Source organism: Halichoeres trimaculatus, unplaced genomic scaffold (assembly GCF_033239565.1).
Source record: "Halichoeres trimaculatus isolate MK-OKI-2021-1 unplaced genomic scaffold, fHalTri1.1 fHalTri1_scaffold_22, whole genome shotgun sequence".
NCBI classification, from domain to species: domain Eukaryota; kingdom Metazoa; phylum Chordata; class Actinopteri; order Labriformes; family Labridae; genus Halichoeres; species Halichoeres trimaculatus.
The window spans coordinates 8,546,315-8,572,947 of NW_027437200.1; the positions used below are offsets into that span (position 1 = coordinate 8,546,315).

Sequence of the window (26,633 nt, forward strand, 5' to 3'; positions counted from 1 at the left end):
AAACAAGTCCACAATGAACCACAATTGAAACAAACAAAACTAACAAACAAAAACACCACATGAATTACCTGGGTTAGAGGCAATTTTAACCCAATGTTTATTTTACATAAAACATCACTTTTTACCTTTTTTTAACGCCATTTTTACAACTTAATGCCTTTTTTGCCCCCATCCACTGTCACAACCATTTTTGGAATTTTTACAGTTTTTTTTAAATTTAATTTCAAATTTATTTCTCAATTTTGCTGCCATAATCAATTTTCCTAAGCCACTTTTGGATTTTTTTGCCAATTTTTCCCAATTTTTTTCTCACTCCAGGCACCCTAAGTAGAACCAAGACATGCGTCTGCTTTAAAAGTTCCTGGTGCAACCACATCACCGTTTTCTTAGTTCCGCTATTGTGATTACACGAGGTTGCCATGAGAGTAATTCAGGAAATTATTTAGTAAAATAGATAAATGTTACTTAATTTTTTTTTTACTTCAAACTAACATAAATCTTACCTATGTGTTCAATTTTTTAAGACTTTTGAAATTTGGATTTAAGACTTTTTAATGCCAATTCAGGCCTTATTTTTAGAATTATAAAATCAATGCCTTTTAAGACTTTTCAAGGATCCGCAGGAACCCTGTGTACATACTCATATGCTGTAGCAATCCCTGAATCTGTCTGTAAACTGATCAAAATCACTGTTTTCTGAAAACTGCACGAGATCTTTGTGAGACTTGCTGAAATAATGAAGAGATCACTTGAGGATAACCTTCATCCTGGAGGGGTGGGCCTCAAACACCAAGCTCTGCCACTAACAGGCTTCCGAGGAACTGACTAATCAGAGTAAATGGTGGAGTGTGGAGCCTGAAAGAGACAGCAGCTAGAATAAAGTTTCACAGACAGAGGCTGAAATAAGTGTTTTTTCAATCAGCAGTGAGAGAAAAATAGGGATCTTTACAGGGGGCACCAGAGGGACAGAAAAAAGACTAAAAAAATTGCAATACCCCCTCTTCAAGTATCCTACGTACCTGGGTGCATCCTGGACATATTTCTGTTAAAGTTCGACCTTGTATTTATCTACTCTTGTTGCATGGCTCTTTCATGAATTTTCTGTAAAATCTTTTTCAGCCTCACTTTATAGAGCCTTTATATGAATACTGACAGCAACTGTAGCTGAAAAACAACAACAAGAACTGTGTCTTACTATGTGAAAAATACACCCCTAGAAAAAAACACCCTCCTTTCTTTTGCTCAATGATATGGTTGCTTTCTGCTGCCGTGGGGGAAAAATGCGCCTGGTGATTTAGACCAACATGGCTGCACATGAGAGTGTGGGTAAATTTCCCCTTACATGGCTGCAGGGCTTTGGTCCAGTACTTTCACTGAGGGATGTGATGTCTTATTAGCCTCCCCCGTTCGTGAGGAGACTCTGAGGCTTGTTTTGTGTTATTTTTGGTCACATGTGGAAGAAAAAAAGTATTCAGAGCTTTACAAAAGAGCTTTGTTAACTTGGTGTGTGTGTGTGTGTGTGTGTGTGTGTGTGTGTGTGTGTGTGTGTGTGTGTGTGTGTGTGTGTGTGTGTGTGTGTGTGTGTGTGTTACAGGAGTGCACCAATGACTGCTGCAATGCCAACAACTGCACGCTGAAGGAGGAGGCTCAGTGTGCTCATGGAGTGTGCTGTGAGGGCTGCAAAGTAAGAGCACACACACACATACACACACACACACACACACACACACACACACACACACACACACACACACACACACACACACACACACACACACACACACACACACACACACACACACACACACACACACACACGTGTCTCAGGAGGGAGCCGTGTATCACTATCTGAGCACCATTAGTTGTCTGTCAGTCAGAGTGTCAGCGTGTTGACATACTGTACCCTCAGCGTGTGTCAGCTCTGTCTCAGCACGCCTCCTCTTCTTCACATCACATTCCCGCTCTTCATCACTGCTCTATTCACGCTCCCATCCTGACATGCCATTGTCGTGCTCACAGCTGTGAACTCAAACACACGGAGCTTGAACCTGACTGAACAGAGCACATGCTCCGTCTGCAGGAGGATTTTATCTCCCTCCTCTTTCTGTTCCTCTCAGCACAGCTCTGTCTTTCCGTCCACATTTCTCCTCTCACTCCACCTGCTACATGAATTCATCACCATCACTAACACTGAGACAGACATGTTCTGACATTCTTTTATTTGCATATCTTATCAGGCTACTGTTGATATTCATCCTTGTTTGCACTAATATGATCTCGGACAGTGTGTTGTAACTTCTGTCAGAATCCATCCTTACCAGCACTTAACGAATTAAATGACTGTATCACCTTTTAAAAAAAGCTTTTTCAGGCAGAAACTCAAAAAAATAGACAAAAACAGCTAAACCAAGAGAACCACAACTAACTGAGAAGAAGAACGAAAGCAGAAGCTTGAATAACATTAAAAAGAAAGACCTAACCCTGAAAAACAGAAGAATCTAACCAGATGTACAAAGGAAAGAAAACATCCTTCTCCTAAAGGTCAGGGAGAAAGCTTCAGGGTACTAAAGTAATAAAAAAGGGGGAAAAACAGAAAATACAACAGAAATTATTGGTGAAAGAAACGTGTTATCCTCTCACTGGAAGACATAAAAAGTAAGCCAAACAAATTCAATCAATCAATTTTATTTATATAGCACCAAATCAAAAACTTTATCTTAAAACCCGTTTTGAATAGACCTTTTAACAGTAATGAAATGTTGTACTATTACAAGAAACCCAACATCAAGAAGTTTGAGCTTGTCTTAACCCACCATAAGTACAGAGCTTTGCAGCATTTAGTAAGTTACAATGGCAAAGACAAACTTCCCTTTAACAGGCAGAAACCGCGGGCAGGACCAAACTCACATTAGTCGGTCGTGTGAGGAGACTGAGTTGGGGCTAGAGAAATAAAAATAATGAGGGAGAAAGATGGAGGGAGAGGTGAAGAGGAAAGAGGAAGAGGTGTAGAGAGTGACAGAGACACTAGCTGTGTCCCAATCCAGGGGTTGCAGCTTACAGAGGCTGAATTTGAGGCTGATTACGTCACAGTGGTGTTTAGAAGGCTGTACCGTTTCAAAGGCTCCTCCAAAATGCGGCCGACAAATCCAAAAAGCCCTTTTAATGTAAAGGATTTCTGACAATTATGTGATTGTTTTTCTAAAAGATTGAACAAGATTTTGTTTCACTGTGGAAAAATGTGTTGTTTGGATTCATTTTGAGAGATATATTAAGGAAAAACAGTTCTTCATTAACCTTCTCATTATTGAAGAATTCTATGTTTGTAAATGTAAATTCTCTGGGAAACAAAAACTTACTTGATGTTTTTTTAAATCTTTTTTACAGGGAATTCAAACAATATTTTTAATCCAGTCAGTACTCTTAAAAAAGCAAATAAAGCTGTAATAGTTTTGTTTATTTATTTTAATTTGATCTAACTTTCCCTCAAGCGTTGTTTTAAATGTTGAAAGTATATGTTGTTCCTTATTTCTATCATGTACATTGTGGCTCCATACTCTGTCAAAAAGGACAGTAATAATAATAAAGAAGAATATTTTATAAATAATAGTAAAACATGCTGTTTTAAATGTGAGGTCTTTGTTTACATGTTTGAAAAGTAATGTAAGCCTGCGCTGTGTGACATCAAGAGTGGCAAACAGGAAATGCTCTGTTGACCAGACCGTCTCAATTCAGTTTGGCCTTTGAGGTCTACCCAAGCTTTGTGGGCAGCAGACCCTAAACTAGGACACAGCTAGAGACAGGGGGACAACAACAGAGAGACACAGAGAGACAGTAGAAGAAAGTTTCTCACTTTAAGAGAAAAGGAATCAGCTTTTAGAGCTTGGCTTAACAAATAATCAAGTGGTTGATTGATTGATTGTTAAAAACCTACTTGAACACACATTTTTGCTTTTACGTTGCTATCAGGTAGAACCGTGGTCTGTATCATACAAAGACATTGTCCCCGTGACATTACCAGTCCGTTTGTGTGTGTGGTAGTAATGGAGTGTGGGATCTAACACAATCTTTGGTTAGCGTTAGCTCCAAGCAGATTAGCTAACCATTATACTATAAACATGATGATACATTAATTTCTTTGCTCGTATTATGACGCTGGAGGGTGTGCTTCAACAAAAGGGGTGCATATGTACTTTTAGGTTTAAAGTAAACCTGGTTGCCCCCCTGCAGCACTGTTCCCCTGTTGGAGAGTATGGCCAGGGCAGTCACATACCCCAATATGAACCAGACTTTAGCAGGTATCACATCACACACACGCATGGCCCACAGGCAACATCTTCGTGAAGCGCGATCTCATCAGAGTCAAACCAATGAGACACAGAGAGAACTGCTACAACTTTTAGGGACTTTTGGGCTTATAGTAAGTCGTTTTGGCTCGACACAGCCCTCTAACACCCCCGCTGCGTTTAAAATGATTGTCGAGAGATGCGCTCGTGGTAATCATACGTCATGGATCACACGCGCTGTCCGCGTACCTGTGCTCGTGCATGAAGTAAACCATGCCGAAGCCCAACTCTCTGAAGCGTGCAAAAGTAGAGTGAGTCGTGCTCGAGCACGGCATGGTTGCGGTCACACTGGCCATTTGAAACGTGCTTTGGGCTGAAGTGTGCTTAAGCAATGCAAGGTTTGCCAGTGTGACCGCGTCCGTAGAGTACATACTGGTCGTGCCACTCGGAATTGAAGTTGAATTGAAAAACTGAAACTGAATTTTATATTTTTTGAATTGAAGGAATGTAAAGGGATGAATTTTCAAGGTGGTTAGATACAATTTTGAGGCACAAATAAATTTAGTGTCAAAATATTACATTTTATTTCAGGTCAGGCTTTTCAAATTTAATGTAATAATTCAAATTCAGCTTCTAGCGACACAAATCTTAGCCTCTGATGAAGCCTTCAGATCAAACACTGAGCAACAAAAGACCTCCATTGTTTGTATTAAAAAAAGCAGTATATCTGCCCTCTTTGGGATATTATTGTTTCATTTAAGCTGATGTGTGTAATTTAAGCTCAGGTTAGTGACACTGAAGTTCTGTCTTACAGCTGGATTCTGGTTTATCTCCCAGAATCCTCCACAGTCAAATCTTCATGTGTTTTCAGATGTCCTGATCTCCCCTTTCTCCTCTATCTCGCTCTCTGCGTGTTGTCTGTCTCTGCCAGTTGAAGCAGGCGGGCACCATGTGTCGGGGCCCGGCGGGGGCATGTGACCTGCCAGAATACTGCACCGGGGCCTCTCCTTACTGTCCTGCCAACGTCTACCTGCTGGACGGCTCCGCCTGTCAGTACGGAGTCGCCTACTGCTACAATGGCATGTGCCTCACCCACGAGCAGCAGTGCCTGCAGCTTTGGGGATACGGTGAGAGAAATCCACCAGCACACAGCGCACAACATTCACTTAATATCCACTCAGTAATGGAGGGATACACAGGGAGCAGTGTTAAGCCTTTTTATAAAAGCTCTAAAATAAGGGATTAGCCTGTGTGGCTTTGAAAGGTCAGTGCTTTTATGAAAGGATTTAAACAGAATCTGTGGTCCAAACGGCTTTGCGCTGCTAACAGATACTCTTCTGTTTGTCAGGGTTGATTGACACGATGAATAACACAAGCTGAAACGAGTCTGTCACAATATACAACCCTGAAAGCTGATGTATTTGTTCGCCTCGGCGCTCAAATCTGAGCACCGGGTTTGTAGCTGTGACAGTGTTTCTGCAGCGAGCACAATGGAGCATAACAGGAGGACACGATGACTTAATGTGCTTCATCTTCACTTGAAAAGAAGAAAAGGAGCCAATTTGGTGACATTATGAGGACAATAGATTTCTCTCCATGTGACTCGTTTCATTGTGAGGATAAAGTTTTACTTTTGCACAAAAGATAAGAACAAGAATTAACTCAAAAAGATTGAATAATGAAAAATAAGATGTGCAATCTGCCAAAACAGATAATCAGAAAATTAGATTGACTTCAGAAAAGTAGTATTTTTTTATGTTACATCTCTTCTCCTGGAAATCCATATCTTGATTTTTTTCAAACAAATCATTTTTGTCTTTTCACTCTCCATCATGCTTCAAAACCAAGTGGCTCTCCTTTGTTGTACATTAAAAATATCTTTGCCAGTTTAATTCTATTGTAGTCCTGAATTGGCTTCAAAGTCATCAGAACCAAACTTAATTCTGTTGAGCTGAAACAGGAGGAAACAGGAGGCTCAGATTAACTCCAGCTGTGTCTGTGTGATAATCAGCACTCTAACAATCATGATCTGAGATGGGAAACACGTCTTACATCACTAACACCACTCTGAGTCCAGAGGGCTGATGGGATATGTTGTATATCCAGGAGCTCGACCAGCCCATGACGCCTGCTTTGAAGATGTCAACGCCGCGGGGAACGCTTTTGGTAACTGTGGGAAGGATGAGCATGGAAACTACATGAAGTGTGAGAAGAGGTGAGAGAAGCTGCTGCTGCAGAAATATTGATTTTTATGTCTCAGATGCTCTGTTAATATAAAAACTGTTTTCTGCCACAAAAAAAGCCCAACTGTCAGTGAGATAATAAAGGAAACTCAGAAGGAACAAATGCTGCAGTTCTGCCAGTGGCCACTAGAGGCTGACCCCAACAGACACTTATGTGTTTAGTTCTTTCTGTGACGAAGCTCATAACTGAAATTACTTGTATGTTGAATCAGTTTACCCCATTAAATTGAATTGAAATCCATTAATCCACTTCCAACCCCAAACAAAATGGTTTTTATTACGTATAATGTTCAGCTTTTACCTTGGAGTTAAGATGACGTGAAGATGCTGGCGGAGGTGGAGAAAGGCTGGACCAAATAACTGAATCGTACTGGTTGTTTTTTTTCCCTTTTTGCCACGCTTTCCTCGCTTTCATCTAGAGATGTTTTCGATAAAAATCTGTCCAACGAGGTCTGTTTCATCCTCCCTTTCAGAATGTTTCTAAAATGAGTTTGGACAGTCACCCAGCTGCAACTATTTCTGGGTGTTCCTTTTGAATCAAGTCTGAGAGTTTTGCAAAATAACTGCAAGCTCAAATGCGAGGACAACATTGATGTTTCCACTGAAAGCTAACCTCTTAAAGTGAAGGAGTGAGGTTCAGGGTGCTGGATGGGTGTTTCTGCATTAGCCGTGGGGTATCTCAAAGCAAAAAATTGCCCCTAGAGACATGTGTTTCTCAAAAATTGGGTAGTTTGGATACTCCTAAGTCAAGGTACCACTGTTGTTAACATAAGAGTGCTGTGTTCGTGAACCATTTCTTTTAGTGATTTCTTTAAAAATCAGTCACTAAGTGTGGTCAAACCTCACCTGTCTCTCAGTGGTCTCTTTATACCAGATGATAAGAGGTCACTTTTCTGCAGTGTTAATTGCTGTGTAAACATCAGCAAACTCTGCTTCTGACCAAGGAAAATGCTCGGTTACACTTTACTTTGAAGGTCTGCAAATTTCATCAAACTTAGGTAATAATTAGACAAAGTTTTTTCTTATTTCTTTGAAATTCCCCCTGGGAACTTGGTGAAAATTAGCACAGAACTTCTGGCCAGATTCTGTTTTGCAGTGCGCCTGTACTCGCAGTGTCTATCACAATCAGGTAAGGCCAATTTACAACCCCACTCTCTGTAATTATAAAATCTGAAGCTTTGGATTGTATCATGTCAAACATTATAGGCCTAATCATAAAGGTATACCATTTTGCATCTGATCTCAGTTATGCATATCAACAAACTTGGTACCAAAGAACTTGGTGAAATGAAATAACAAATAGCTGACTATCAACTGCTTATTGGGAAATTAAATGATTAACTTAACATTTCAAAGGTAATTATCAGAGGAAACAATGAACTTAACTTCGGTATTCAAGAACTGTGCGGCTATTTATCACCTGCTTCTCTGGAAATAGCAGAAACGTTGGGGTACTTCTAAAAATATTTTGTGGTGGGTTGTGATTCAGTTTCAAATAAATTATTTGCTAATTGTCACCTACCTACCTTGCAATTTTGAGTACATTTCAAAGAAACTAGAAAAAAACAGTGACCTACCAGTTGTGACTTGCGACAGTAAATTTAGACACTATTTTAAAGAAGTTGTGTTTTATTACCTATTGTGATGAAATTTGCGGACCTCTAAAGTAAAGTGTTACCAAATGTTCTCCAACAGGGGGAAATACATTGGGGTGTTTTAATATGGCAGGATCAGTATCTAGATCTCATAAGAATTGGTTTAATTCCTGGACTATTTTGACCAGTGAGCAGTGTTTAAAACCCCAACTACCTCTACTTCTGATCCTGCATTCTGAATAACTTTTCTGCACTGTTACATTCAACTATAGACGTCAGCTGTAAGAGATGTTGAGTTTATGCAGGATGTACAGAGCTTTAACTTTATAAAAGCAGCCTATTCACGGTCCCAATGTAGTTTACTGAGACGTTAGTAGATATACTTTTGGTTTTGTTTGTGCACGAGACACAAATTGTAAAAATTTGCACATAATTTAGCGCAGGATCCATTTCAGTGCCATGATTAATACATCATGTCCCATCTGTTAACATGGAGGAGACAGGCTTTATGATGTGAACTGTAACAGGTTGATTCATTAAGAGTTTACAGTTAAAGAGTTAATTCATATTAGACTATGTTTTAGCTGTTTGTCTCCCCCTGCTGGCAAAGAAAAACAATCAGTGCCCCTTTGAAAAAAAATGGAAAAGAACAGTAAAGGTGTTTTTCTTTCACTGGCTCCACTTCTCATTTTAATATTTGATTCTTTTGCTGCAGTTTCACACTCACACACCGACACAATCTTGCCCTCTGTGAAGTGTCAGCAGGCGTCTCAGAGACAGCCCTGTGTCACAGTGCCAGAGCTAATTAATGGAGCCAAATTAGTGGCTAAGCTGTGTAAATGAGGCTTTGAATGAAGGTGGTTGACAGCTGCCTGGGATGATCCACCGCTGCCCGGATCCATTACGGGCTCCCAGAGGAGTCATTAGAGTGTTTTCTGGCCGCAGTGAGTCACAGAGCTGATTAGAGGAGATGTAAATCTGTCATTATTAAGACATGTGAATAATGTCCTCACAGCTGCTTTCTCCCATCACTCTCTAACCCTCCTCATTTGTTCTACTCCTGTTTTGATCCTTAGTGTTTGTTTACCGCTTTGGATCCAGGTCTTAATAAGGACTGCCTTTTGTTTAATTCTCAAAGTATGACAAATATGGCTTAGGCCCCCAGGTATGTTCTGGAGCATGAATATTGTTCGCCAGTTAATTGTTCCCTAAGTTGTCTCACTGGAGCACCTCAACATCTTAGAGGTTTCTTCCTCACTGTGTGCTTCAAATTTCTCTGCTCAGTGACGCCAAGTGTGGAAAGATCCAATGCCACAGCGCCGCCAAGAAACCCAAGGGCACCAACGCCGTCTCCATCGACACCACCATCGAGACAGGCGGCGTCAAGGTGAAGTGTCGAGGCACCTTCGTCTACAGCACGCAGGACGGCCAGGGAGACCTGCCTGACCCAGGACTCGTCATGACCGGCACCAAGTGTGGAGAGGGCAAGGTGGGTCTGGATTCCACGATTGAATATTTATTTGGTGTTAATCTCAGTCTGGTGCCACACAGGCCTGTTGTCCTGAGAGTGTGAGTGGGATTTCTCCATCAGCAGGGAGTGGGCACAGGGTCAGGGCAGTGTTTCTGATCAATAGCAGCACTTGACTCAACAATTACTGTGACCGGCCCCCTGCTGAGCACATGAACACCTGCCTGCTGCTCTGACACGGCCTGCTGTTGAAGAGGGAGCAGCTGGCAGCACAACACACCTCTGTCACGCAGGCTCTAAAGCTGTGTTCTGCAGCCAAAAACAACAAAAAGCCAGAGAAATGACTCTGAGCAAGAGCTCCTTCAGTCGATGTGATGCTTTCTGCTGAGGAGCCGTTTGTTTGGTCAGACAGAGCAGGAGGAGAGGAGACAACCAAAGAAAGAATCCTTTTCAGGTGTTTGTCATGGATGGTGTGAAGGTCTGATAGAGGCTGGTGAGCTGAACATTGTGTTCAGTAGCTGGCAAAAATAATCTGCCTCTAACTTTCAATACTTTTGAGGGTAATCCTTAAACTCTAACATTCTAGTGCCAATTCTTACAAATCAACTTGAGGTTTTAGTTTTGTTCATTAGTTTTGATGATCAAAGAAAATGTCCATTTGACCTCACGTCCATTATTGAGATTTCAGTTTATCATCTGTGTCAGCAGGGCTCTGTCTTATTGACTCATTACTTTACGAGACAATATGTCACAACACCACATGACACTACACAACATAATGAAATACATTTTAAAGTGCTTTTACATAAGGTCACTTTACATGGCGTGACGGGACGTAAATATGATTCGATACATGAAATGTTACAGTGTGTTACGATATGTTAAGTTAAGACACAGTATGTTGTCATACAATTCTTGCTATTGAGAAGCGTTTCCTTTACATACAATACAATACTTATCATCAGCTACACTGTTACATTACTCTTAAAGGGGACATATCATGCTGATCCCTGATTTAATACTTACATATAATACAATAAATTTAAAAACAAGACCTTTCACCCCCTGAATTTTCAAAAAATGAGATATTGTATTTTTTCTGATATCCTAGAACGAGATTTGATGCCTCTGGAAATAGGTTATTACCATTTGGCCGCGAGATTTCGACCTTCATGACGACACGAGGATCCTTTCTTTTTATTGGAGTAATCTGATAAAGCAGCTCCTCCTCTGTGATGTCAGTTAGTCACACAACCGCCACCGAGGGATACACCCACCAAGAGCCGAGTATAAACGTATAAACTATACATGTTACAGTACCGGTTTGACTCACCACACTGAAGCGTCCTGAGATGATCTGTGTCCAGGTGGATTTTCTTCCTCCTGAGCTGCAGAACCGTCCGGGTCTGACTCGAGGTCCAATACAAAAGGACGTATCCTACACTCTGACATTTTATTAGTGCTATCAATGCCTTACGGTGAAGTTTTGGCAAACAGCAAACTCGCTCGGTCTGCCCCATCCAATATAGCGATTTTGTAAATACTGCCATGCTGCAAAAACCACCCCCTGGCTCTACCCCCTCCGCCCCTCTGATAGAACTGACCAATCAGAGCACAGATGGCTGTGACGTTGCGAGGTTACTGGAGGTCATTCTCCAAATGGAGCGTTTCAACGAGATCTTCAGAATGGCCTAAAATGAGGATATTAAGAACGCTATTGTGGGGCAAAGAAGGAACTAAATGACTTGTACTGAGGGCAGAAATGCTTTACAGGCATCCTAGTTTGGCATAGTGAAAAGGAGAAACAAGCATGATATGTCCCCTGTGTAATGTTATGGTATGTTAAGCTACGTTATGTTAGAGACTAAGTCTATACATTTTACAGTCTGCTCACGGTGGATCTACTGAGTTGTGGTCTAGCTGCGTCCCTGCTCCAGCTAGTCACAGCAGATACGCAAATCTTCTATTTTTGCCAGATGCCAGAGTTCTGATGAGTAAATTTACAGTGGGACAGGAAATCTTGCATGGAAACCGCATAAAAACAGCCTTTAATTTCAAAATGAAAAAATCCCTGACAAAACTAGAGCATCCATTTTGACTACACCAACAAACCACCACAATGAGCCATGCCAGGAGTCAACAGGTTAAGGTTTTACAGCCCAACATGAACAAAAATAGGATCATGATTGGAGGGGGAATCAAAAGAACTTCTCAGTTTTGCAAGTCCAGCTGTCTGGAGGCCTTGGTATGTGCTAGACTGAACACACAGCCGGTGTGAGTTGATTGATGAGAGCATGCACAGTCAGCACAACTGAGTGCAGCTGGACCATTGTTGCATCTGGTGTATTCCACACGTGAGGAAATTTGTGTTCAAATCTAGTGCTGCCCCATCAAGAAGACCCAGGCAGACAAAGAAACATACTTTTTATTATTTAGAGGCACTGCTCTCAAATTTTTCATCTCCATAACAAGAAGGCTTAAAAGTTTGACGTAGAAAAAAAAAGATATAAACTAAATAAATCAATTAGTGGGTTTAACATGAATGTATTGTGGTGCTTGTGGCACCATTATTTGCACTAGCTATCTGTGTTGGTCTGGTACACAAAGCTAACTGCTCTGGTGAGACTGAAAAGCAAGTTTTACACCTGACTGACTGAAACAAGCTACCACGTCGAAACAGGTTCATTTATAGCCACATGTTTGATGAGATGGGTGGAGAGGGAAGGTCCTTACCATTTTATTGATTTTAAAACACGTCTTAAAACCCATTTTTATTCTTTGGCTTTTAACTCCAGCGACACTTAGTTTCTTTGCCTGGTCTTACTCTCTTTTATTTTCTTTTATTCCCTTTTACTTGCTTTTTATTTGCTTTTTATTGTTTTACAATGTTTTTCTTTTATTTGTCTGTTTTTACTTATCTGTTTTTATCATTTCATTTGATCTACCTGTACAGCACTTTGTCTACAGCTGTGGTTGTTTTTAAAAAGTGCCCTATAAATAAAGCTGGTATGGTATGGTATGGTATGGTATTGACAAGTTAGTTTTGAAAGATATAACACCAACCTCACACTTTATGTCCAATGAGTAAGGTAACAATAAGTAGCTCATTCAGTAGCAAGAAATAAAACTCTCATTTGTACATAAGAGCGCCACTTATGTTAGCAGGTATTGATCTTCAGACAGACTGATTTGACTCTTGATTATCGTAATAACAGTAATATCAAACTAATGTTAGCAGACTTCATATATCGATGTTTTATTTTCCATCATTCAGAGGTGAATTGTTTTTTGATGATGGAAAAAAATGATTTTAACAACTCTTATAAACACTGCGGAGCAGTTACCAGCAACTCTCAGCAGAGATTGAATATTTTGCTTTAATGTGTGGGGATGTGAGCACCAGTGATGATGAATTTAAGTGCTATTTGCATTGGGGCTTTCCTCTATAGAAAAGGGCCTGTTTTTCCTCGAAAAGAATGCATAATGACTCATTTAAATATATGCAAACAGTACTGGCGCACAGAGACATTAGTTGCTCAGCAGAGCAATTTATTGAGAATTTAACCCTTTTGTGGATGCTGTATGAACTAGACAAGGTCGTTTTTGCTCATTAGTACAGGCTAAGCATTCGCAAGCTGTACACTTTGTGAATCAGGCCCTCAGTGTGCATGTCAGACATCTGTGAGACTGTGGGAACAATTGACTGCTTTACAAAAGGAGCCAGGTTAATGAACACGGTGCTATTTGAAATAAATGTTACCTTGCCTGATGTATTTGTGAAGCCTTGGCTGACTTTTGCCAACAGTTTGTTTACTGTTTGACTTGTAAGCCTTTATTTAAAGAGGATAGGCCTGTGGACAGAGCAGAAAAGCAAAAAAGAGTAAGAGGTGGCATGTAATAAAGGACCTATCTGAAGACTATACCTTCGTTTAATGAGCCACACAACTAAACCTGGCTGTTACAAATTTCCTTACGTGCAGTGCATCTGGAAAGGAATCACAGCGCTTCACTTTTTTCCACATATTGGAAAAATGTCTCACAGCCTCATTTCAAAATAGAATAACTTCATTTTTCCTTTAAGTTCTACACATAACACTCCATTATGACAACCTGTTTTTTTTAATGTTTGAAAATTTCTTAAAAATAAAGAACTAAGATATCACATGTACACAAGTAATCACAGCCTTTACTACGTAGCTCAAAACTGAGCTCATGTGCATCCTGGTTTCACCAATCATCCTTGAGATGTTCTTACAGCTTAACTGACGTTAATTCAATCGATAGACATAATTTGTAAATGTACACACCTGTCTATATAAGGTCCAACAGGTAAAGTGCATGTCAGAGCACAAACCAAGCATGGAGTCAAAGGAACGGTCTGTAGCCCTCAAATCTGGGGAAGGGAATAGAAAGAATTCTGCTGTTTTGAAGGTTCCAATGAGCACAGTGGCCTTAGTCATCTCTGCATAGAAGTTTGGAACCACCTGGACTCTTCTTAGATCTGGCCCGGTCCAGGGAGAGGGACCTTATTCAGGGAGAGGACCAAGAACCTGATGGTTACTGTCAGAGCTCCAGTGGTCCTGTGCAGAGAGTTGAGAAGCTTCCAGAAGGACAGCCACCTCTGCAGCAATCCACCAATCAGGCCTGTATGGTAGAGTGACCAGACAGAAGCCACTTCTTAGTGAAAGGCTCATGGTGGCCCACCTGGAGTTTGCTAAAAGGCCCCTGAAGGACTCTGAAGACCTTGAGAAAGAAAACTCTCTGCTCTGGTGAGACAAAAATTGAACTCTTTGACGTGAATGCCAGGCGTCATCACTGCTCATTACCTGTACCATGCCATCCCTACAGTGAAGGGACTGAGGGAAAGAGCGCTTTAAATCATATACAAAAAGACTTGGCTGACAAAGGTGCATCAACAAAGTATTGAGCAAAGGCTGTGAATACTTATGCACATGGAATGTCTTAGTTTTTTATTTCATTGTCATTACGGGGTGTAAGGTGTTGACTTTTGAGGTCAAAAATGATTTTATTTCAGTTTGGAATGAGTCTTAACACAAAACGTGAAAATAGTGGAACACTGAATATTTTCCAGATTCACTGTAGCTTAGAATAATGAATTCTGCTGTTGTGTAATGTTGGTATAACTTTCACAGGCAACTTTGACCATCTTAATTTTCTTCTGATAGTTTCTGCACAGACTCAGACTTCAAAGTAAAGGTGGTTTTCTTGTTTTTAAATGTCATCTTTGTCGATATTCACCTCTGAATACGTTCTGCAGCTTAAATTTCAGCCTGGAAAATTAAAGTCTCAGTTACCCAGGAGGTCTGTTCTGTTTTTGTTTGGGAAACATTGGGTAGAAAGCGAGACTCCAAATGGAATATAAATTTTCAAGTAAACCCACCTACAGATAAACACAAGACTCCTACAAAATAAGAGCTGAATTATGCATGTGAAATACATAAACATGAAAACACATACACCCCTCCATTCAAAGCAGTAAATTCTATTTCTCTGTTTGTTTATATTGCTCTGCCTCTGCAGCTCGTTCCAGCCACTTGAATTCCATTTCAGCCATTGTGCAGGTCGCCCTGCAAGCCTGAACACTGCTGCATGAGTAATATATTATAAATAGGCAGAGGAGAATATTGTATGCCATCCAGCGTGATGAATTTTGAGTCATCATATTGAACGGGCCATAAATGCACACATAGCACAAAGCTGCTGCTTCTAATCACACGGTCACACATTCTCCAAGGCTAAATTGATTCTCAGCTAACAATAGATCTGCCAACAACAGGCTGAGCAGCTGATACAGTAATAATGTAGATAGTAATGTAAGTGCTAATATAAGTATGAGATGGAGCACTACATAAAAAAGAAATGAATTATGACCTGCAGTCTGCAAGAAGAGGCTCCAAGTTTACCAGAAATACACTTTTTATTACTCGGTCTACAACAAACAGCAGAAGTTAAAAAGGATTCAAGCTTGAAAGCAAAGTTTCTGACTAAAAAAGTTTGGACTTGCTTAAGGAAAGGTAATCTGCTTACACATATTTCAAACATTGATATATAGACTATTAATACTGGATGTTCAGACTAAATATGTTGCTGATTTTCAAATCTCTTCATATATCATAGAAACCCCTGAATCTGCCTGTTAACTGATCAAAACGCTGTATTCTAAAATTAGCATAAGATCTTCATGAGAGAGCTTCAGTGATGAGGTATTCACTTCAGGATGTCTGAACTGGTTCATGACACATTGTTGGGGCAGACCTCAAACACCAAGGTCTGCCAATAGCTCCGCCCTCCCAAAGGAAAGGGGGTTGTTAAGCGGGAAGCCTTAAAGAGATGGTAGCTAAAACAAAGCATTTCAGACAGAAGCTGTAATAAAGGTCTTCTAAAACAGCAGTGATAGAAAAAAAAGGATTTTTGAGCTGTAAATCATGTGAAGATACTACGGGGCTCCAGAGGGACAGAATAAAGACCAATTAAAGAACGATACTCCCTCATTAAGGGGATTATGTATCTGGAGGTTTCAAAAACTTTCACCTGTCACAACCTGTGACAGCGGACTGTATAAAAAATGGACGTCCGCTTGCTCGGCTTGAAGTGAGGTCTTCACAAAAACTGCTCCCCCTGGTGGCTGGCTGCAGTATAGGTTAAAAAATCCGGATCAGTTATCCAGATGGGCTGTGGTCAAACTTTAAAAAATTAATACTCCTCGTAGAAATGATTCTCTCCGATTGTTTTGGTGATTTGAAGATATCATTTGGCTGTCCTGTATCGAAGTCCTCTTTTTTCTGAAAAGTTTCGTTTTCATTAGTTATACGAGGTTAAAAACGAGGCTTTATGTAACGTTTGATGATGATTGACAGCTGCCGTTCTCGTGTATTTTTTTCGGGGATTGTAAAATATGTCGGGAGGAAGAGTCAAGAAGTGATTAGACTCTCGAAAGATAAAAAATAATTACTATTTTTGTCACCCAGCTCCACTCAGATTCTCCCAAAATCCCTCACAGTCTCTATTGCGCAGACTCTGGTTGCAATTGCTGCCAATGGCTGCGCCTGTAACGGCAGTATTTTGGCTTCAAAACCGTACAATGATAAATGCCGGAGCCACACTGTCCACTCTAAACAGTCTGTCACAAACTTTTTCAGTTTTAACATTTAATAGAAAAGATTTTGTACGTAAGTCCCAAATTCTTTGGATTCAGGCCCCTTTGCAAAACAAAGTTTCATCCAAAAACACCAAAACGCAGTGAAAAAAAAAATCTGCGTTTACAAGGAATTGCCCAGAGACTGAAAACGCTGTGCGAAGCATGCCAGGCCTATTGGTGGGGCTATAACTGTCTTGTCCAGAAGCAGCTTTTGGTAGATCTCCACTTAAGTAGAGTTGGACTGATCATCTGGTGTATTGGCGAAGCGTGACATCAGCGTTTACACTGAGAACGCCAGCTTACTGTTTACACAGCTGTGGTGTTAGCAGCATTTCAGAAAAAAATCCACTCTGGAGACAGTTTTTGAAAGTTTGTGTTTTAAGGTCGGCTAAAATGCCGTTTTTGTGCAAACATAAGGCTGGAACACAACAATACTTTTGCGTTGTCATGTTAACAGCCTGTAAGAGTTGTACTATCAGTATAATAGTATTTAAAAGTATGGTCAAATCTGTAACGTCACATAGTTTTCCATTTCTTCTTCTTTGCGCTTTGCTTTATTTTGTATTACTGTTAAGGTACAAAAAGTTTCCTTTTGGTTGATAACTGTTTCTCAGTGAGCTTTGAAATGTTCAATTCTCTTCCCGACCTTCCCCTCCAAAAGCTGTAGCACGAAACAAGCTTCAGCTGCCCTTTTCAACCCTGCTAAAGCCTCCGACCCTATATCAGAGATGACTCATCCTCCAGAGCCCTGAAACCTTCCTCTACCTTTCCTCTGTGTGTCCAACCAAAGATAGATGTTAGGGGCCTTTTATAAAACAAAGAAATGACTGCAGAATGGATGTGAATGGCTAATAGAGAGAGTGTTTGAGCTGTTACAGAGACAGAATGTGTTCAATAAAAAGAGCTCAGCATTTTGGAGGAGATATAAAGCAGGATACTGCTGCTGCTCCCCAAATCTCCTCAGGCAGTCAGGTTGTTCCAGAGCCCGGGGCACTGGCGGAGAGCCGATCAGCTTTTGTGTGTGTGTGTGTGTGTGTGTGTGTGTTTGTGTGTGTGTGTGTGTGTGTGTGTGTGTGTGTGTGTGTGTGTGTACGTGCACCATAATCTCTAACACAGTGTGCGATCGTTCTGCTTGTGTTTCCACAGGTGTGCAGAGACCGCCGATGCCAAAATGCTTCTTTCACCGAGCTGGAGACTTGCATTGCACGCTGCCACGGCAATGGGGTACACACAACCACACAAACACACACACACACACCAACACACTAGTATACATGTTGATGCAACTCACTGTGCTGCAGGCACCTCTCCCTAATCTTATTGTCACACTGTGTCCTTGGGCAAAGGCAGTGTTTTGCTGTGCTGTCACCTGGACTGTCGTAAAAGGCGGGAAAATAGACGGCTGGGATGCAACAGCGAGTGAAGTGATGAAGTATTTATCGGAGCGGTACAAGCAGGCCGCAGGCAGATAAGAAGGAGTCATACATAGTTTATGAGAAAGTAACTGAGGTCTGGGTTGGAGTGTGTGGGGCTAAAAATCTTGTTACTTGTAGAGGAGATGAAGAAAAGATGGGAAATGTTTTGAAGGGACCTCTGACTTTAGCCTCTGAAAGTTAGAAAACAGCACCAGAGTTACAAGCTATGAGAGACACTCATTCTCAGTAAGGGCTGTGGCTCAGGTTAATTGATGCTGCCATAATGTAAAACTCTACTACCTGGATGTAAACAGTCATCGATATTATGTTGCATTTTGGCATGGTTTGTTAGTATGTTGATCCACAAATGGAGATAAAGTTGTCAGTAGGCTGTGTCTGCTAAAACTGACACATAACCACTCCATCAGGGACATGAGGAACCAGCCACTCTCTGCAAAACAATTCCCTATTATTTCTAGATGAGTTGATAAGTCAAAGTTATACGTAATAGAGAGCAGGTTTCAGTGCTAATTAACTGCTAATTACAACCACATTTCCAATGGTGTGTGGACACTTCGTACATGTTGATAAAAACAGAATTTCAGTGTGTGCAAATAATTTAAAGCTTGGATTTCATTGAAACTGTCTTACAACATCAAATGCCAAACAAAAAAAGGCTTTTGTGACTGAAATTTGTAGTATTTTTTTTATCTTGATTCGACGTCAGCACCATGTTTTGAAACATCTGGAACAGGGACATGTTTACCACAGAGTCATCACCAGCTCGTCTTGTTTATGTTTGTGAATCCGAGAAACCAGCTTCTGGAAAGTGAAACATTGTCTAATTCTTTCCTGAAAGAGGATTTCAATTGCTCTACAGTTTTTCTTTTTCTTACCTTTTGTTTGATGATGTTTCAAAGGTTTTCAAAGGGTGACAAGTTGGTACAGTTTTGTCAGTGTAGCTTTCAGTGATTTTTGGAGACTAACAATATACTAAAATTAAATGAATCACTAATGCAATAACTGTTTTTACTGTTAATTACTTCTATAGGGGTATTTCCTTATTTGATCTACACCAAAGTTTCACAAATTTACAGAATAACCTCATTCTCCTGGTTACCAGTAGGAGCTAATTAAAATATATGGGTCCATTTTTGGGCAAAAGTTAAAACTGAGCGGAATTCAAGGGGCTGTGGGGAGTTTCTGAGTGATCTTGAAAAAGTCTCCCTTCTAGCTAAATGCCTGATTGTAATCCACACTTTAAAATGAGATTATCAGCACCAGTATTACTAGTAAAAGGTTATTTCAAAGTGCTACTTCTAAGCTTCCCGATCCAGTCGAACAGGACCGGAATGATCCACTTCTAGGTTTTTCTGACAACACCATGCTGGCTGACAAAATTTAGAAGTGAGAAGAGAGATCTCTGTTCTTTTCTGCTTAAAAGGATTTCTGTGATTAATTTTGTAGTGATGGTGGACACAGGAGCCTAACTGTCAGACAGAATAAGGACAGAAGAGCAGAAGAAAGATCAACAGGAGAGTGATGCAGCCTGAGCTAAAGGCTAACACAGAGGCTAAACTGTTTGTGCTAATGTTCATTCCAACCCACAGTCAGCAGTTATTCTGCAGTGGTCTGTTCAAACTTGAGAGTCTATCAATAAAATGAAGAGTGGGGTTACGTTAGCTCTGATTGGAAGATGACTGGCAGGACATAGCCAGGATTTACTAACGTTACACATTACATTTTACGTTTTGATGGCTTTCATTATTAATCACACAGGTTAGGATCAGAAGTATAATGCTAAATGAAAAATAATGGAGGAAAACAAATGGTTATTACTGTTTCCCATCATGATATGAATGAAGCAGAAGATCTGGTTTTAATTTGGATCTACAGCTGTGCTCATTAATATCAGTCATAGTTGTAAATTCATCTCCAATTAAAGCAGACATTAGTTTGCATTTGAGCTAATTAATCTAATATTTCTGTCAACAGAGAATAAAAAGGCAGGCATGTGTTGGGTGAATTGATATAAAGTTACCACCTGATGCTCTATACAGCTAACCTAGGCACTATTTATGACATGCTTGACTGTACTTCTTTTACCATGTTACATGGAATGATCTCAGTGAAGCTGCAGTGTAAAGGTGAGCCCGGCTCCTCACAGTGTTATTTTGTCAATTTCTTGTGCATGGTTCCACTGGGCCCTGAAAACAACACGGCAGTGTAATAGGATCTGGCAGCAGTGAGGCTGTTGGTAGCTGAGGGGTTCCAGGGAAAAGCTGCTGACATCCTTTTGTCTGTAGAGTAATATTTGTAAAGCCACAGGAAAATTAAATCAGTGGTGTTGTTGTTTTTTGTTGTCCCTCCAGTCGCTCGGTCTGCTTTTTGCTGCCCTCAGTGTGAACACAGCGAGCCAGCCTGAGACACAGATGGAAACAGTTTGATTTAGTGTTTCAGGCTGTGATAAAGCTCTATTATAAAGTTCAAACTTCAAGATACAACTTTGATGCTTTGAAAGGAGGAGAAAATTATATTCAACTTTGTCACCAGGATAATATATTACATCTAAGCCATATGAAAATGGACTGACATGAGCAACCGGAGGGGGGATTATTGTTTGCATAATCCTGTTTGAGTTGCTGTAAAATAAAAACCGTCATTGCCAGTGCATGCTCAAATAAGTTCAGCTGCCTTGAGGTTGTGCAGATATTAGAGATATGAAGAATTTAAATCTACCTGAGGAATTGGGTTTCAGGAATATTTTATTCATGTCTGGGAATTTACAATCAGGGTATGGTTCGTGAGGTTATTGAGCAAGCCTGGTGAAAAACAGATTTTCTAAAGTTCAAAGAGGCACTGCCAGTTGCCCTGAATTAAGATGAAACTTCTCAAACCTAATTGGTGTTACACCATATCTTGGCCTTTTGTTTAACACTTTCATTCTCTTTGGGTAAAATTTGACCCATTTTGATATTTGACAGCATTAAGAGGACAGCAGAAAATATTACCGATTGTAAAAGCAAGGCTGTATTATAAAGTCCACCGGAATTATGTGTTTTATTAAGATGTTTTTCTCTGAGTGTTGTAAAACCTAAAAAAATGCACTCTCCTCACTGTGTAAAACATTTTTTAAAGATTGATCATACATTTATTCATGTGATACAATCTAGGGAAACATTCTAAACTGATCTGTTTCTAAAAAATTGCCATAGACACTTACTACTCAGAAGGTATCTTACATCAACATTATATCGGGGTCAACTCTTTCTTCCTCTCAAGCTCAACGCATCATCCAAATATCAAATCTGTCTGTTAAAGCAGCAAAGCCTCATAACAACAAACAAGCAATATTGGGTTGGAACAAGTTTGGGTTGTCTAAGTAAAGGGGTTAAAGTGCTAGAAACTGCAAGTTCACAAGTTTCCACTAGAGGCTGGTCCCAAAAGTGTGTGAATCCTCAAAGAGACCCATGTTAAAATGTCCAACTCTACAGCAAAACTTGACATATTGACAACCAGGAACAAAAATGTTCTCTACACAATTTTATCAGCTGATTTCCAACTTGACATGCCAGTCTTGATTATTTAAAGCCCAGTTTCCACCAAGCGATTCAGTTCAGTTCGTCTCGGCGCTGCACACATTTTACGGCATTTCCACTGACTAATCCCAGGACAGATCCTCAAATAACTGAGACAAGCAAACCCACTTTTTGGGTGGCACCCCTTTCGTAGGGGTGCCAGACTAAACCGATCTGATCCTGGAAGGTGGAGCTACAACACTGCAGTCCGTTGATTGGCTGAAAGAATCGTCACTTGAGAGACAGCATCTGTATATCTCTTGGCGGCACACAACCTTCCTTGAAACAAAACTTGATTGTTCTTTCTAACAAAGAGCCACATGCTCATCACAGAGATGGTGAATTACTGAATGTTTCCCATTGTGGCCCTTTGTTAACTCTTCTTTGGATTTATTAGCAGGGTACACTGTGTGGCGCTGCTACAGCATCAAACTATTATTTAACTGATGCGGCCATCGGCATCCAGCTTGACGAGGAGACATGGTTGGCTGTGGAAACACAAACAGGAACAGGCTTAACCGAGCCAGCCTGTACCAAACCGTACTGATCTGAACCAGACTGCTTGGTGGAAACAGGGTTTGCTTGGTCATCGCCTTGAAGGGACCCGTTAGCCCTTTGCTCAGTGTCACTTTTGCTGATTCAATCTCTGAACTTACTTTCAACTTTCAACTGCAGAAGTTTGAGAGCTTCAGCTCCTTGGAAGCTGCACGCTGTCTTCACTTATTGGTAAACAACTTTCACATTTAAAGTCTCTAGAAACATATCTCAATCTTCTTCCATTGCACCAAAGCGCTGACAAAACTCCCCTGTATGATAGACTCTTCTGTATCACACATTTGGAGTCAGTCTTTGCCCAGAAGTAATCAGCTGGAGGAGAGAAAGTAATAACACCCCGCCACTTCCTTTAACCAAAACACTCATTTAATTTGCCAGTAAAGCGTCAGAGCTCCCTCAGGTGGATCAAGACCACAGCAGAACAGATTTTTGTGTGGGTTTGAAGCAGATATTCATGGTTATGGAAAGTTCAGTGACTCTTGTGTTAGCGTTTCTTATGTAAACCCAGCACACAAAAAGCTGCAGGAGCCTCATTGGACAGCATCGTTTGACCCATGTCCCATGACTTTCAACTGCTGCCAGCGCACAGCCTCACTTTTAGGGAGCTGTTGTGTCAGCCATTTCCTGATACAGCTGTGACTTCAACATGTTTTGAAAAAAAAATTGCAACATTAAACTTCAGCCACTTTTTTTTTTAATACATCAGTAGAAGTCAATTAGAAAGGTCTTAATAATTCAACTAATGCACGCAAAGCTTTTGTTTTTTCTGTGATTAAATAAAACATAAAGTTGAATCCTTCTCCTTGAACTGTAATAATTAACCAGCTCCTCAGAATAGAAAATAAGTGTGAACCATTAAACCAAAACAAAGCTTTGAATAATGACCGGTAATCACCATCGAGTCTCAGATAATGAGCTGAATGTGTCGTGAATAGAAATAAAATATCCTCACCTCACTACATTTGGCAGTAAATTACCTTTAAAGAGTTTTTAATTAACTTGTTTAACTTTGTGAAAAAGAAACTTTCATCTCAACATAAAGCTTGATTAATATCTGCAGACATCTTGTGTAATTCTGCCGCTCTAAATGAGGGAGAAAATACGGCCACGCTCCAATTACATCCAGATGTAATTATGCTATCAGTGATTAGCATGCCTATTTAGTCCATTAGCATTCAGCCGACATGCTGGGGGGGGCTGTTGTTTGCTGATTCTTATCGTGCAGTTTCTTTGTGTGAATGATTAATGCAGATTTTGAGGAGCATACATTTGGAAATATCTCAGTAGGATAGAAGAATCTGACTGAAATGAAGAGCTGTGACCTAGATTTAAGGACACAATCAGTGATATCAAAGATTTCCTCCAGCTTTCTAAGTCTGCAGGACTTTCTAATAAGCTCCTTTAATGAAAATCTCCTGTATGAGTTCTTTAAAAGATGCAAACCAGCAGTTCTCTCAGCTCCTCCGCTCATTATTTCTGTTTATGTGCATGAAAATCCAGCGTGCTCTAAAAGCCTGAGGATCACTGCGAATCAAATGATAATGTTTAAATTAAAAAACACATCGCAGCAACCTCGAGCTGTCGGGCTGTTTAGAATAATCCTGACTCTAAGCCACTTCCATTATCCATTTGCTGTTACTGTGAGAGACGGGAACAAAGGAGGGACAAACAGCGTAAATCAACAGAGAAAGGAGAAGGGGATTAAAGGAGGAGAGGATGTGTCTGCAAGTTTCCCCCTCAATCAGATTATGTTGAATCCTGATCAAACATTGAGCTGGACAAACGGGAAAGCTGATCTTCAAATAGTGGATTGGTAAACTAGAGCTTGTGATGGTGTGGCACATTTCAAACATGGAAGTTCAAAATAGGCAACAGATATCTCCACAGCACACACCAGACCATATCTATGCTTTATGTAGGTAACAGGCTATAAGTTGATATGTGTTGTTATCATAATCAACATCCTCATCCCAAAATATATGCCTTACCTATAAGTTACACAGCACTTCATATGGACACTAATGTTCCCTAAGCATGAATTTGGTGGTAGACAGTCAAAGCTAGTTCATCAACCTTTAAAGGCAAAAAAGGCGAGACTGTACGCTCTAACTCCCCCTTACTCCTCCATAGCATGAGAGGAAAGACAAAGGAACAGTTTGGGAGGCTTATGGCATCTGTTTGTCTTAATAGCATTAATTTATCATGCATCAGCAGGCCTTGATGTCTGCAGGAAAAAGAGTCTGTATGGAGAGCAAAAGCGGGCAGAACACAAGCCAGCATAACAACATCCAAGCTCCCATTGTTGTTTGTTTGGGGGGGGAGGGTTCTTTCTGTCTTAAGACAATCATCATTCAGATTTCCTGACTTTGTAGACCTTACAAACTTGACTTTTGATGTTTCACTGCATGATGTTATTTAATCAAACTTGAGACAAAAATCAGTTTCTGTTTCAGAGTGAAGCCTCTGTGTAACTTACTATTTACAGTGAAACTGAGGAAACAGAAAAAAAATATTGGGGGCTCTTCTGAGGGTTGTTATGATGGTATTTTGACAGATCCATGTAGGCAAGTTTCACTTCCCTTCTTTCCCCTCTTACCCGAACACACAGCCGCTTCTGAAATTTCTAATTTGACCGTTTACAATGCTGCATGCGCAAAAGAAAGAGAGAAAGTCATGTCTGGAAGTTGTTAGGGTCAAAACAAAGCTGTACCGAGCATATTGCACTGCACATTTTAATGCTTATTTGTGGTTTAGTCACAAAAGAGCTAAAATACGAAAGCTGCAAGTAGCTTTTAATGCAAACAGAATCTGTCTAAAATTACTAAGATGGACAAGCACAAGTTAGATATTTGTGTCTCCGCTGAGAAAGCTAATGCATTAACTTATTTGTCTTTTAACTGATTCTGAAAATGAAATCATGAAGCAGCTGATACCAAGGTGACTTTCTTGTTTTTGAAACACTGCAACAAATTTTTTTTTTTTCTTGTGATGAATCCTCGGTAACTGTTGCTGTTTACTGTTGCTGTTTTAGTTTTGTTTACCTTGTACTGCATTCATAACTTTTAATCTCTACTACTTCAGACCCACAGGCCCAGATATGGACCTATGAGTCTAGAATTAAGTGTTTCATTCTGAGTAGTTTTTTGTTAATTGCTTGGAAATGCTGAAAAGAAGCTCAGATTATCTAAATATAATAGACGGGGGGTCTGAGGATAAAGAAACCTTTCCCAGGACACAAACTCAATTTACGTGCCCAAACAGAGTGAAACAAAAACAGCTAAATGGATGGAATAAAGAAAGTATATGATGTAAATTTGAGCTGTCATCTCCAATTACTGCAGCGCTCTGCATCCTGTTCTGTTTTAGAGGTGGGAATCTAAAAGTAGAGGCAGAGAAATCCTGTTAGAGCACACTCACTGACAGTCTGTAGTAAACAAGACATTAGTGCTTCTAATTTGGTTTCCACTGTACTCCTCCAGGCACGGATACAAGAATGTACCCAGACAGATAATCACATTAACTCATGCACAAGTGTGTGTCTGTGTGTTTCCCTCCATAGGTGTGTAACAGTAACGGGAACTGCCACTGCAACCGGGGCTGGGCTCCTCCTTTCTGTGAGAAGCCAGGGCTGGGTGGCAGCGTGGACAGTGGACCTGTGCAGTACGACAGTGAGTTCACACACACACCACACACGCACATCTAAAGAGTGACGTGATGTTACACAAGGTTTCCATCTTCACACTTAAAGGGTGAAAGTGTGTCTCATAACTCAGGTTTTCCTTTGTGTTCACATTATTCCCAAATATCAGATTTGATTCTGAGTCACTGCCACACCAGGAGGATTTTTCTTTGGGCTGCTAGTAAAACAATAAAAGTAGAGTGAAAAAAAAAAAAAAAGAATCCAGGGAGCATGAATTCAGAAGAACATGAGAGTTTTCCTGATACACAGAGGAGATATGAAAGAGAATAACAAACTGTGTGTTTAAAGCGAAGACGCTGTGCAGGAGTCTGATCAGAGGGCAAAGGTTCACGCAAGATGTGAGTCAATAAGTCAGTGAGTACAGGAAGAAAACTTTGTTTTTTATTCTTTTTAAAGACACACCCAGTGTTGCCATAGTTACCTTGAAAGAGTAATGTAATTACTGATTACTCCTTTAAAAAGTAACTGTTAATTTTCTGACACTTGATTTTAACACTAAATAAGTTAGATTACAAGTTACTTTATTAGTTACGTTCAACAGCTGCTGACAACCACCTCCACCGCCCCGCAACATAAAAAAAGATCTTGTTCATTGTGGCACAAAACAAGGGTGAGTCAACCATGTTTAAAAGCAGCA

General features: G+C 40.3%; 1 protein-coding gene across 1 annotated transcript in view; it reads left to right on the plus strand.

Moving 5' to 3' along the window:
- adam19a (ADAM metallopeptidase domain 19a) overlaps nucleotides 1–26,633 on the plus strand; it is a 246,573-nt gene that overhangs the window by 205,801 nt on the left and 14,139 nt on the right. Inside the window, exons 13-18 of the mRNA XM_074662083.1 lie at nucleotides 1,595–1,684; nucleotides 5,215–5,410; nucleotides 6,390–6,498; nucleotides 9,406–9,610; nucleotides 17,895–17,972; nucleotides 25,856–25,964. Coding sequence (XP_074518184.1) covers nucleotides 1,595–1,684; nucleotides 5,215–5,410; nucleotides 6,390–6,498; nucleotides 9,406–9,610; nucleotides 17,895–17,972; nucleotides 25,856–25,964 — 787 coding nt within the window. The remainder of the gene's footprint in view (nucleotides 1–1,594; nucleotides 1,685–5,214; nucleotides 5,411–6,389; nucleotides 6,499–9,405; nucleotides 9,611–17,894; nucleotides 17,973–25,855; nucleotides 25,965–26,633) is intronic.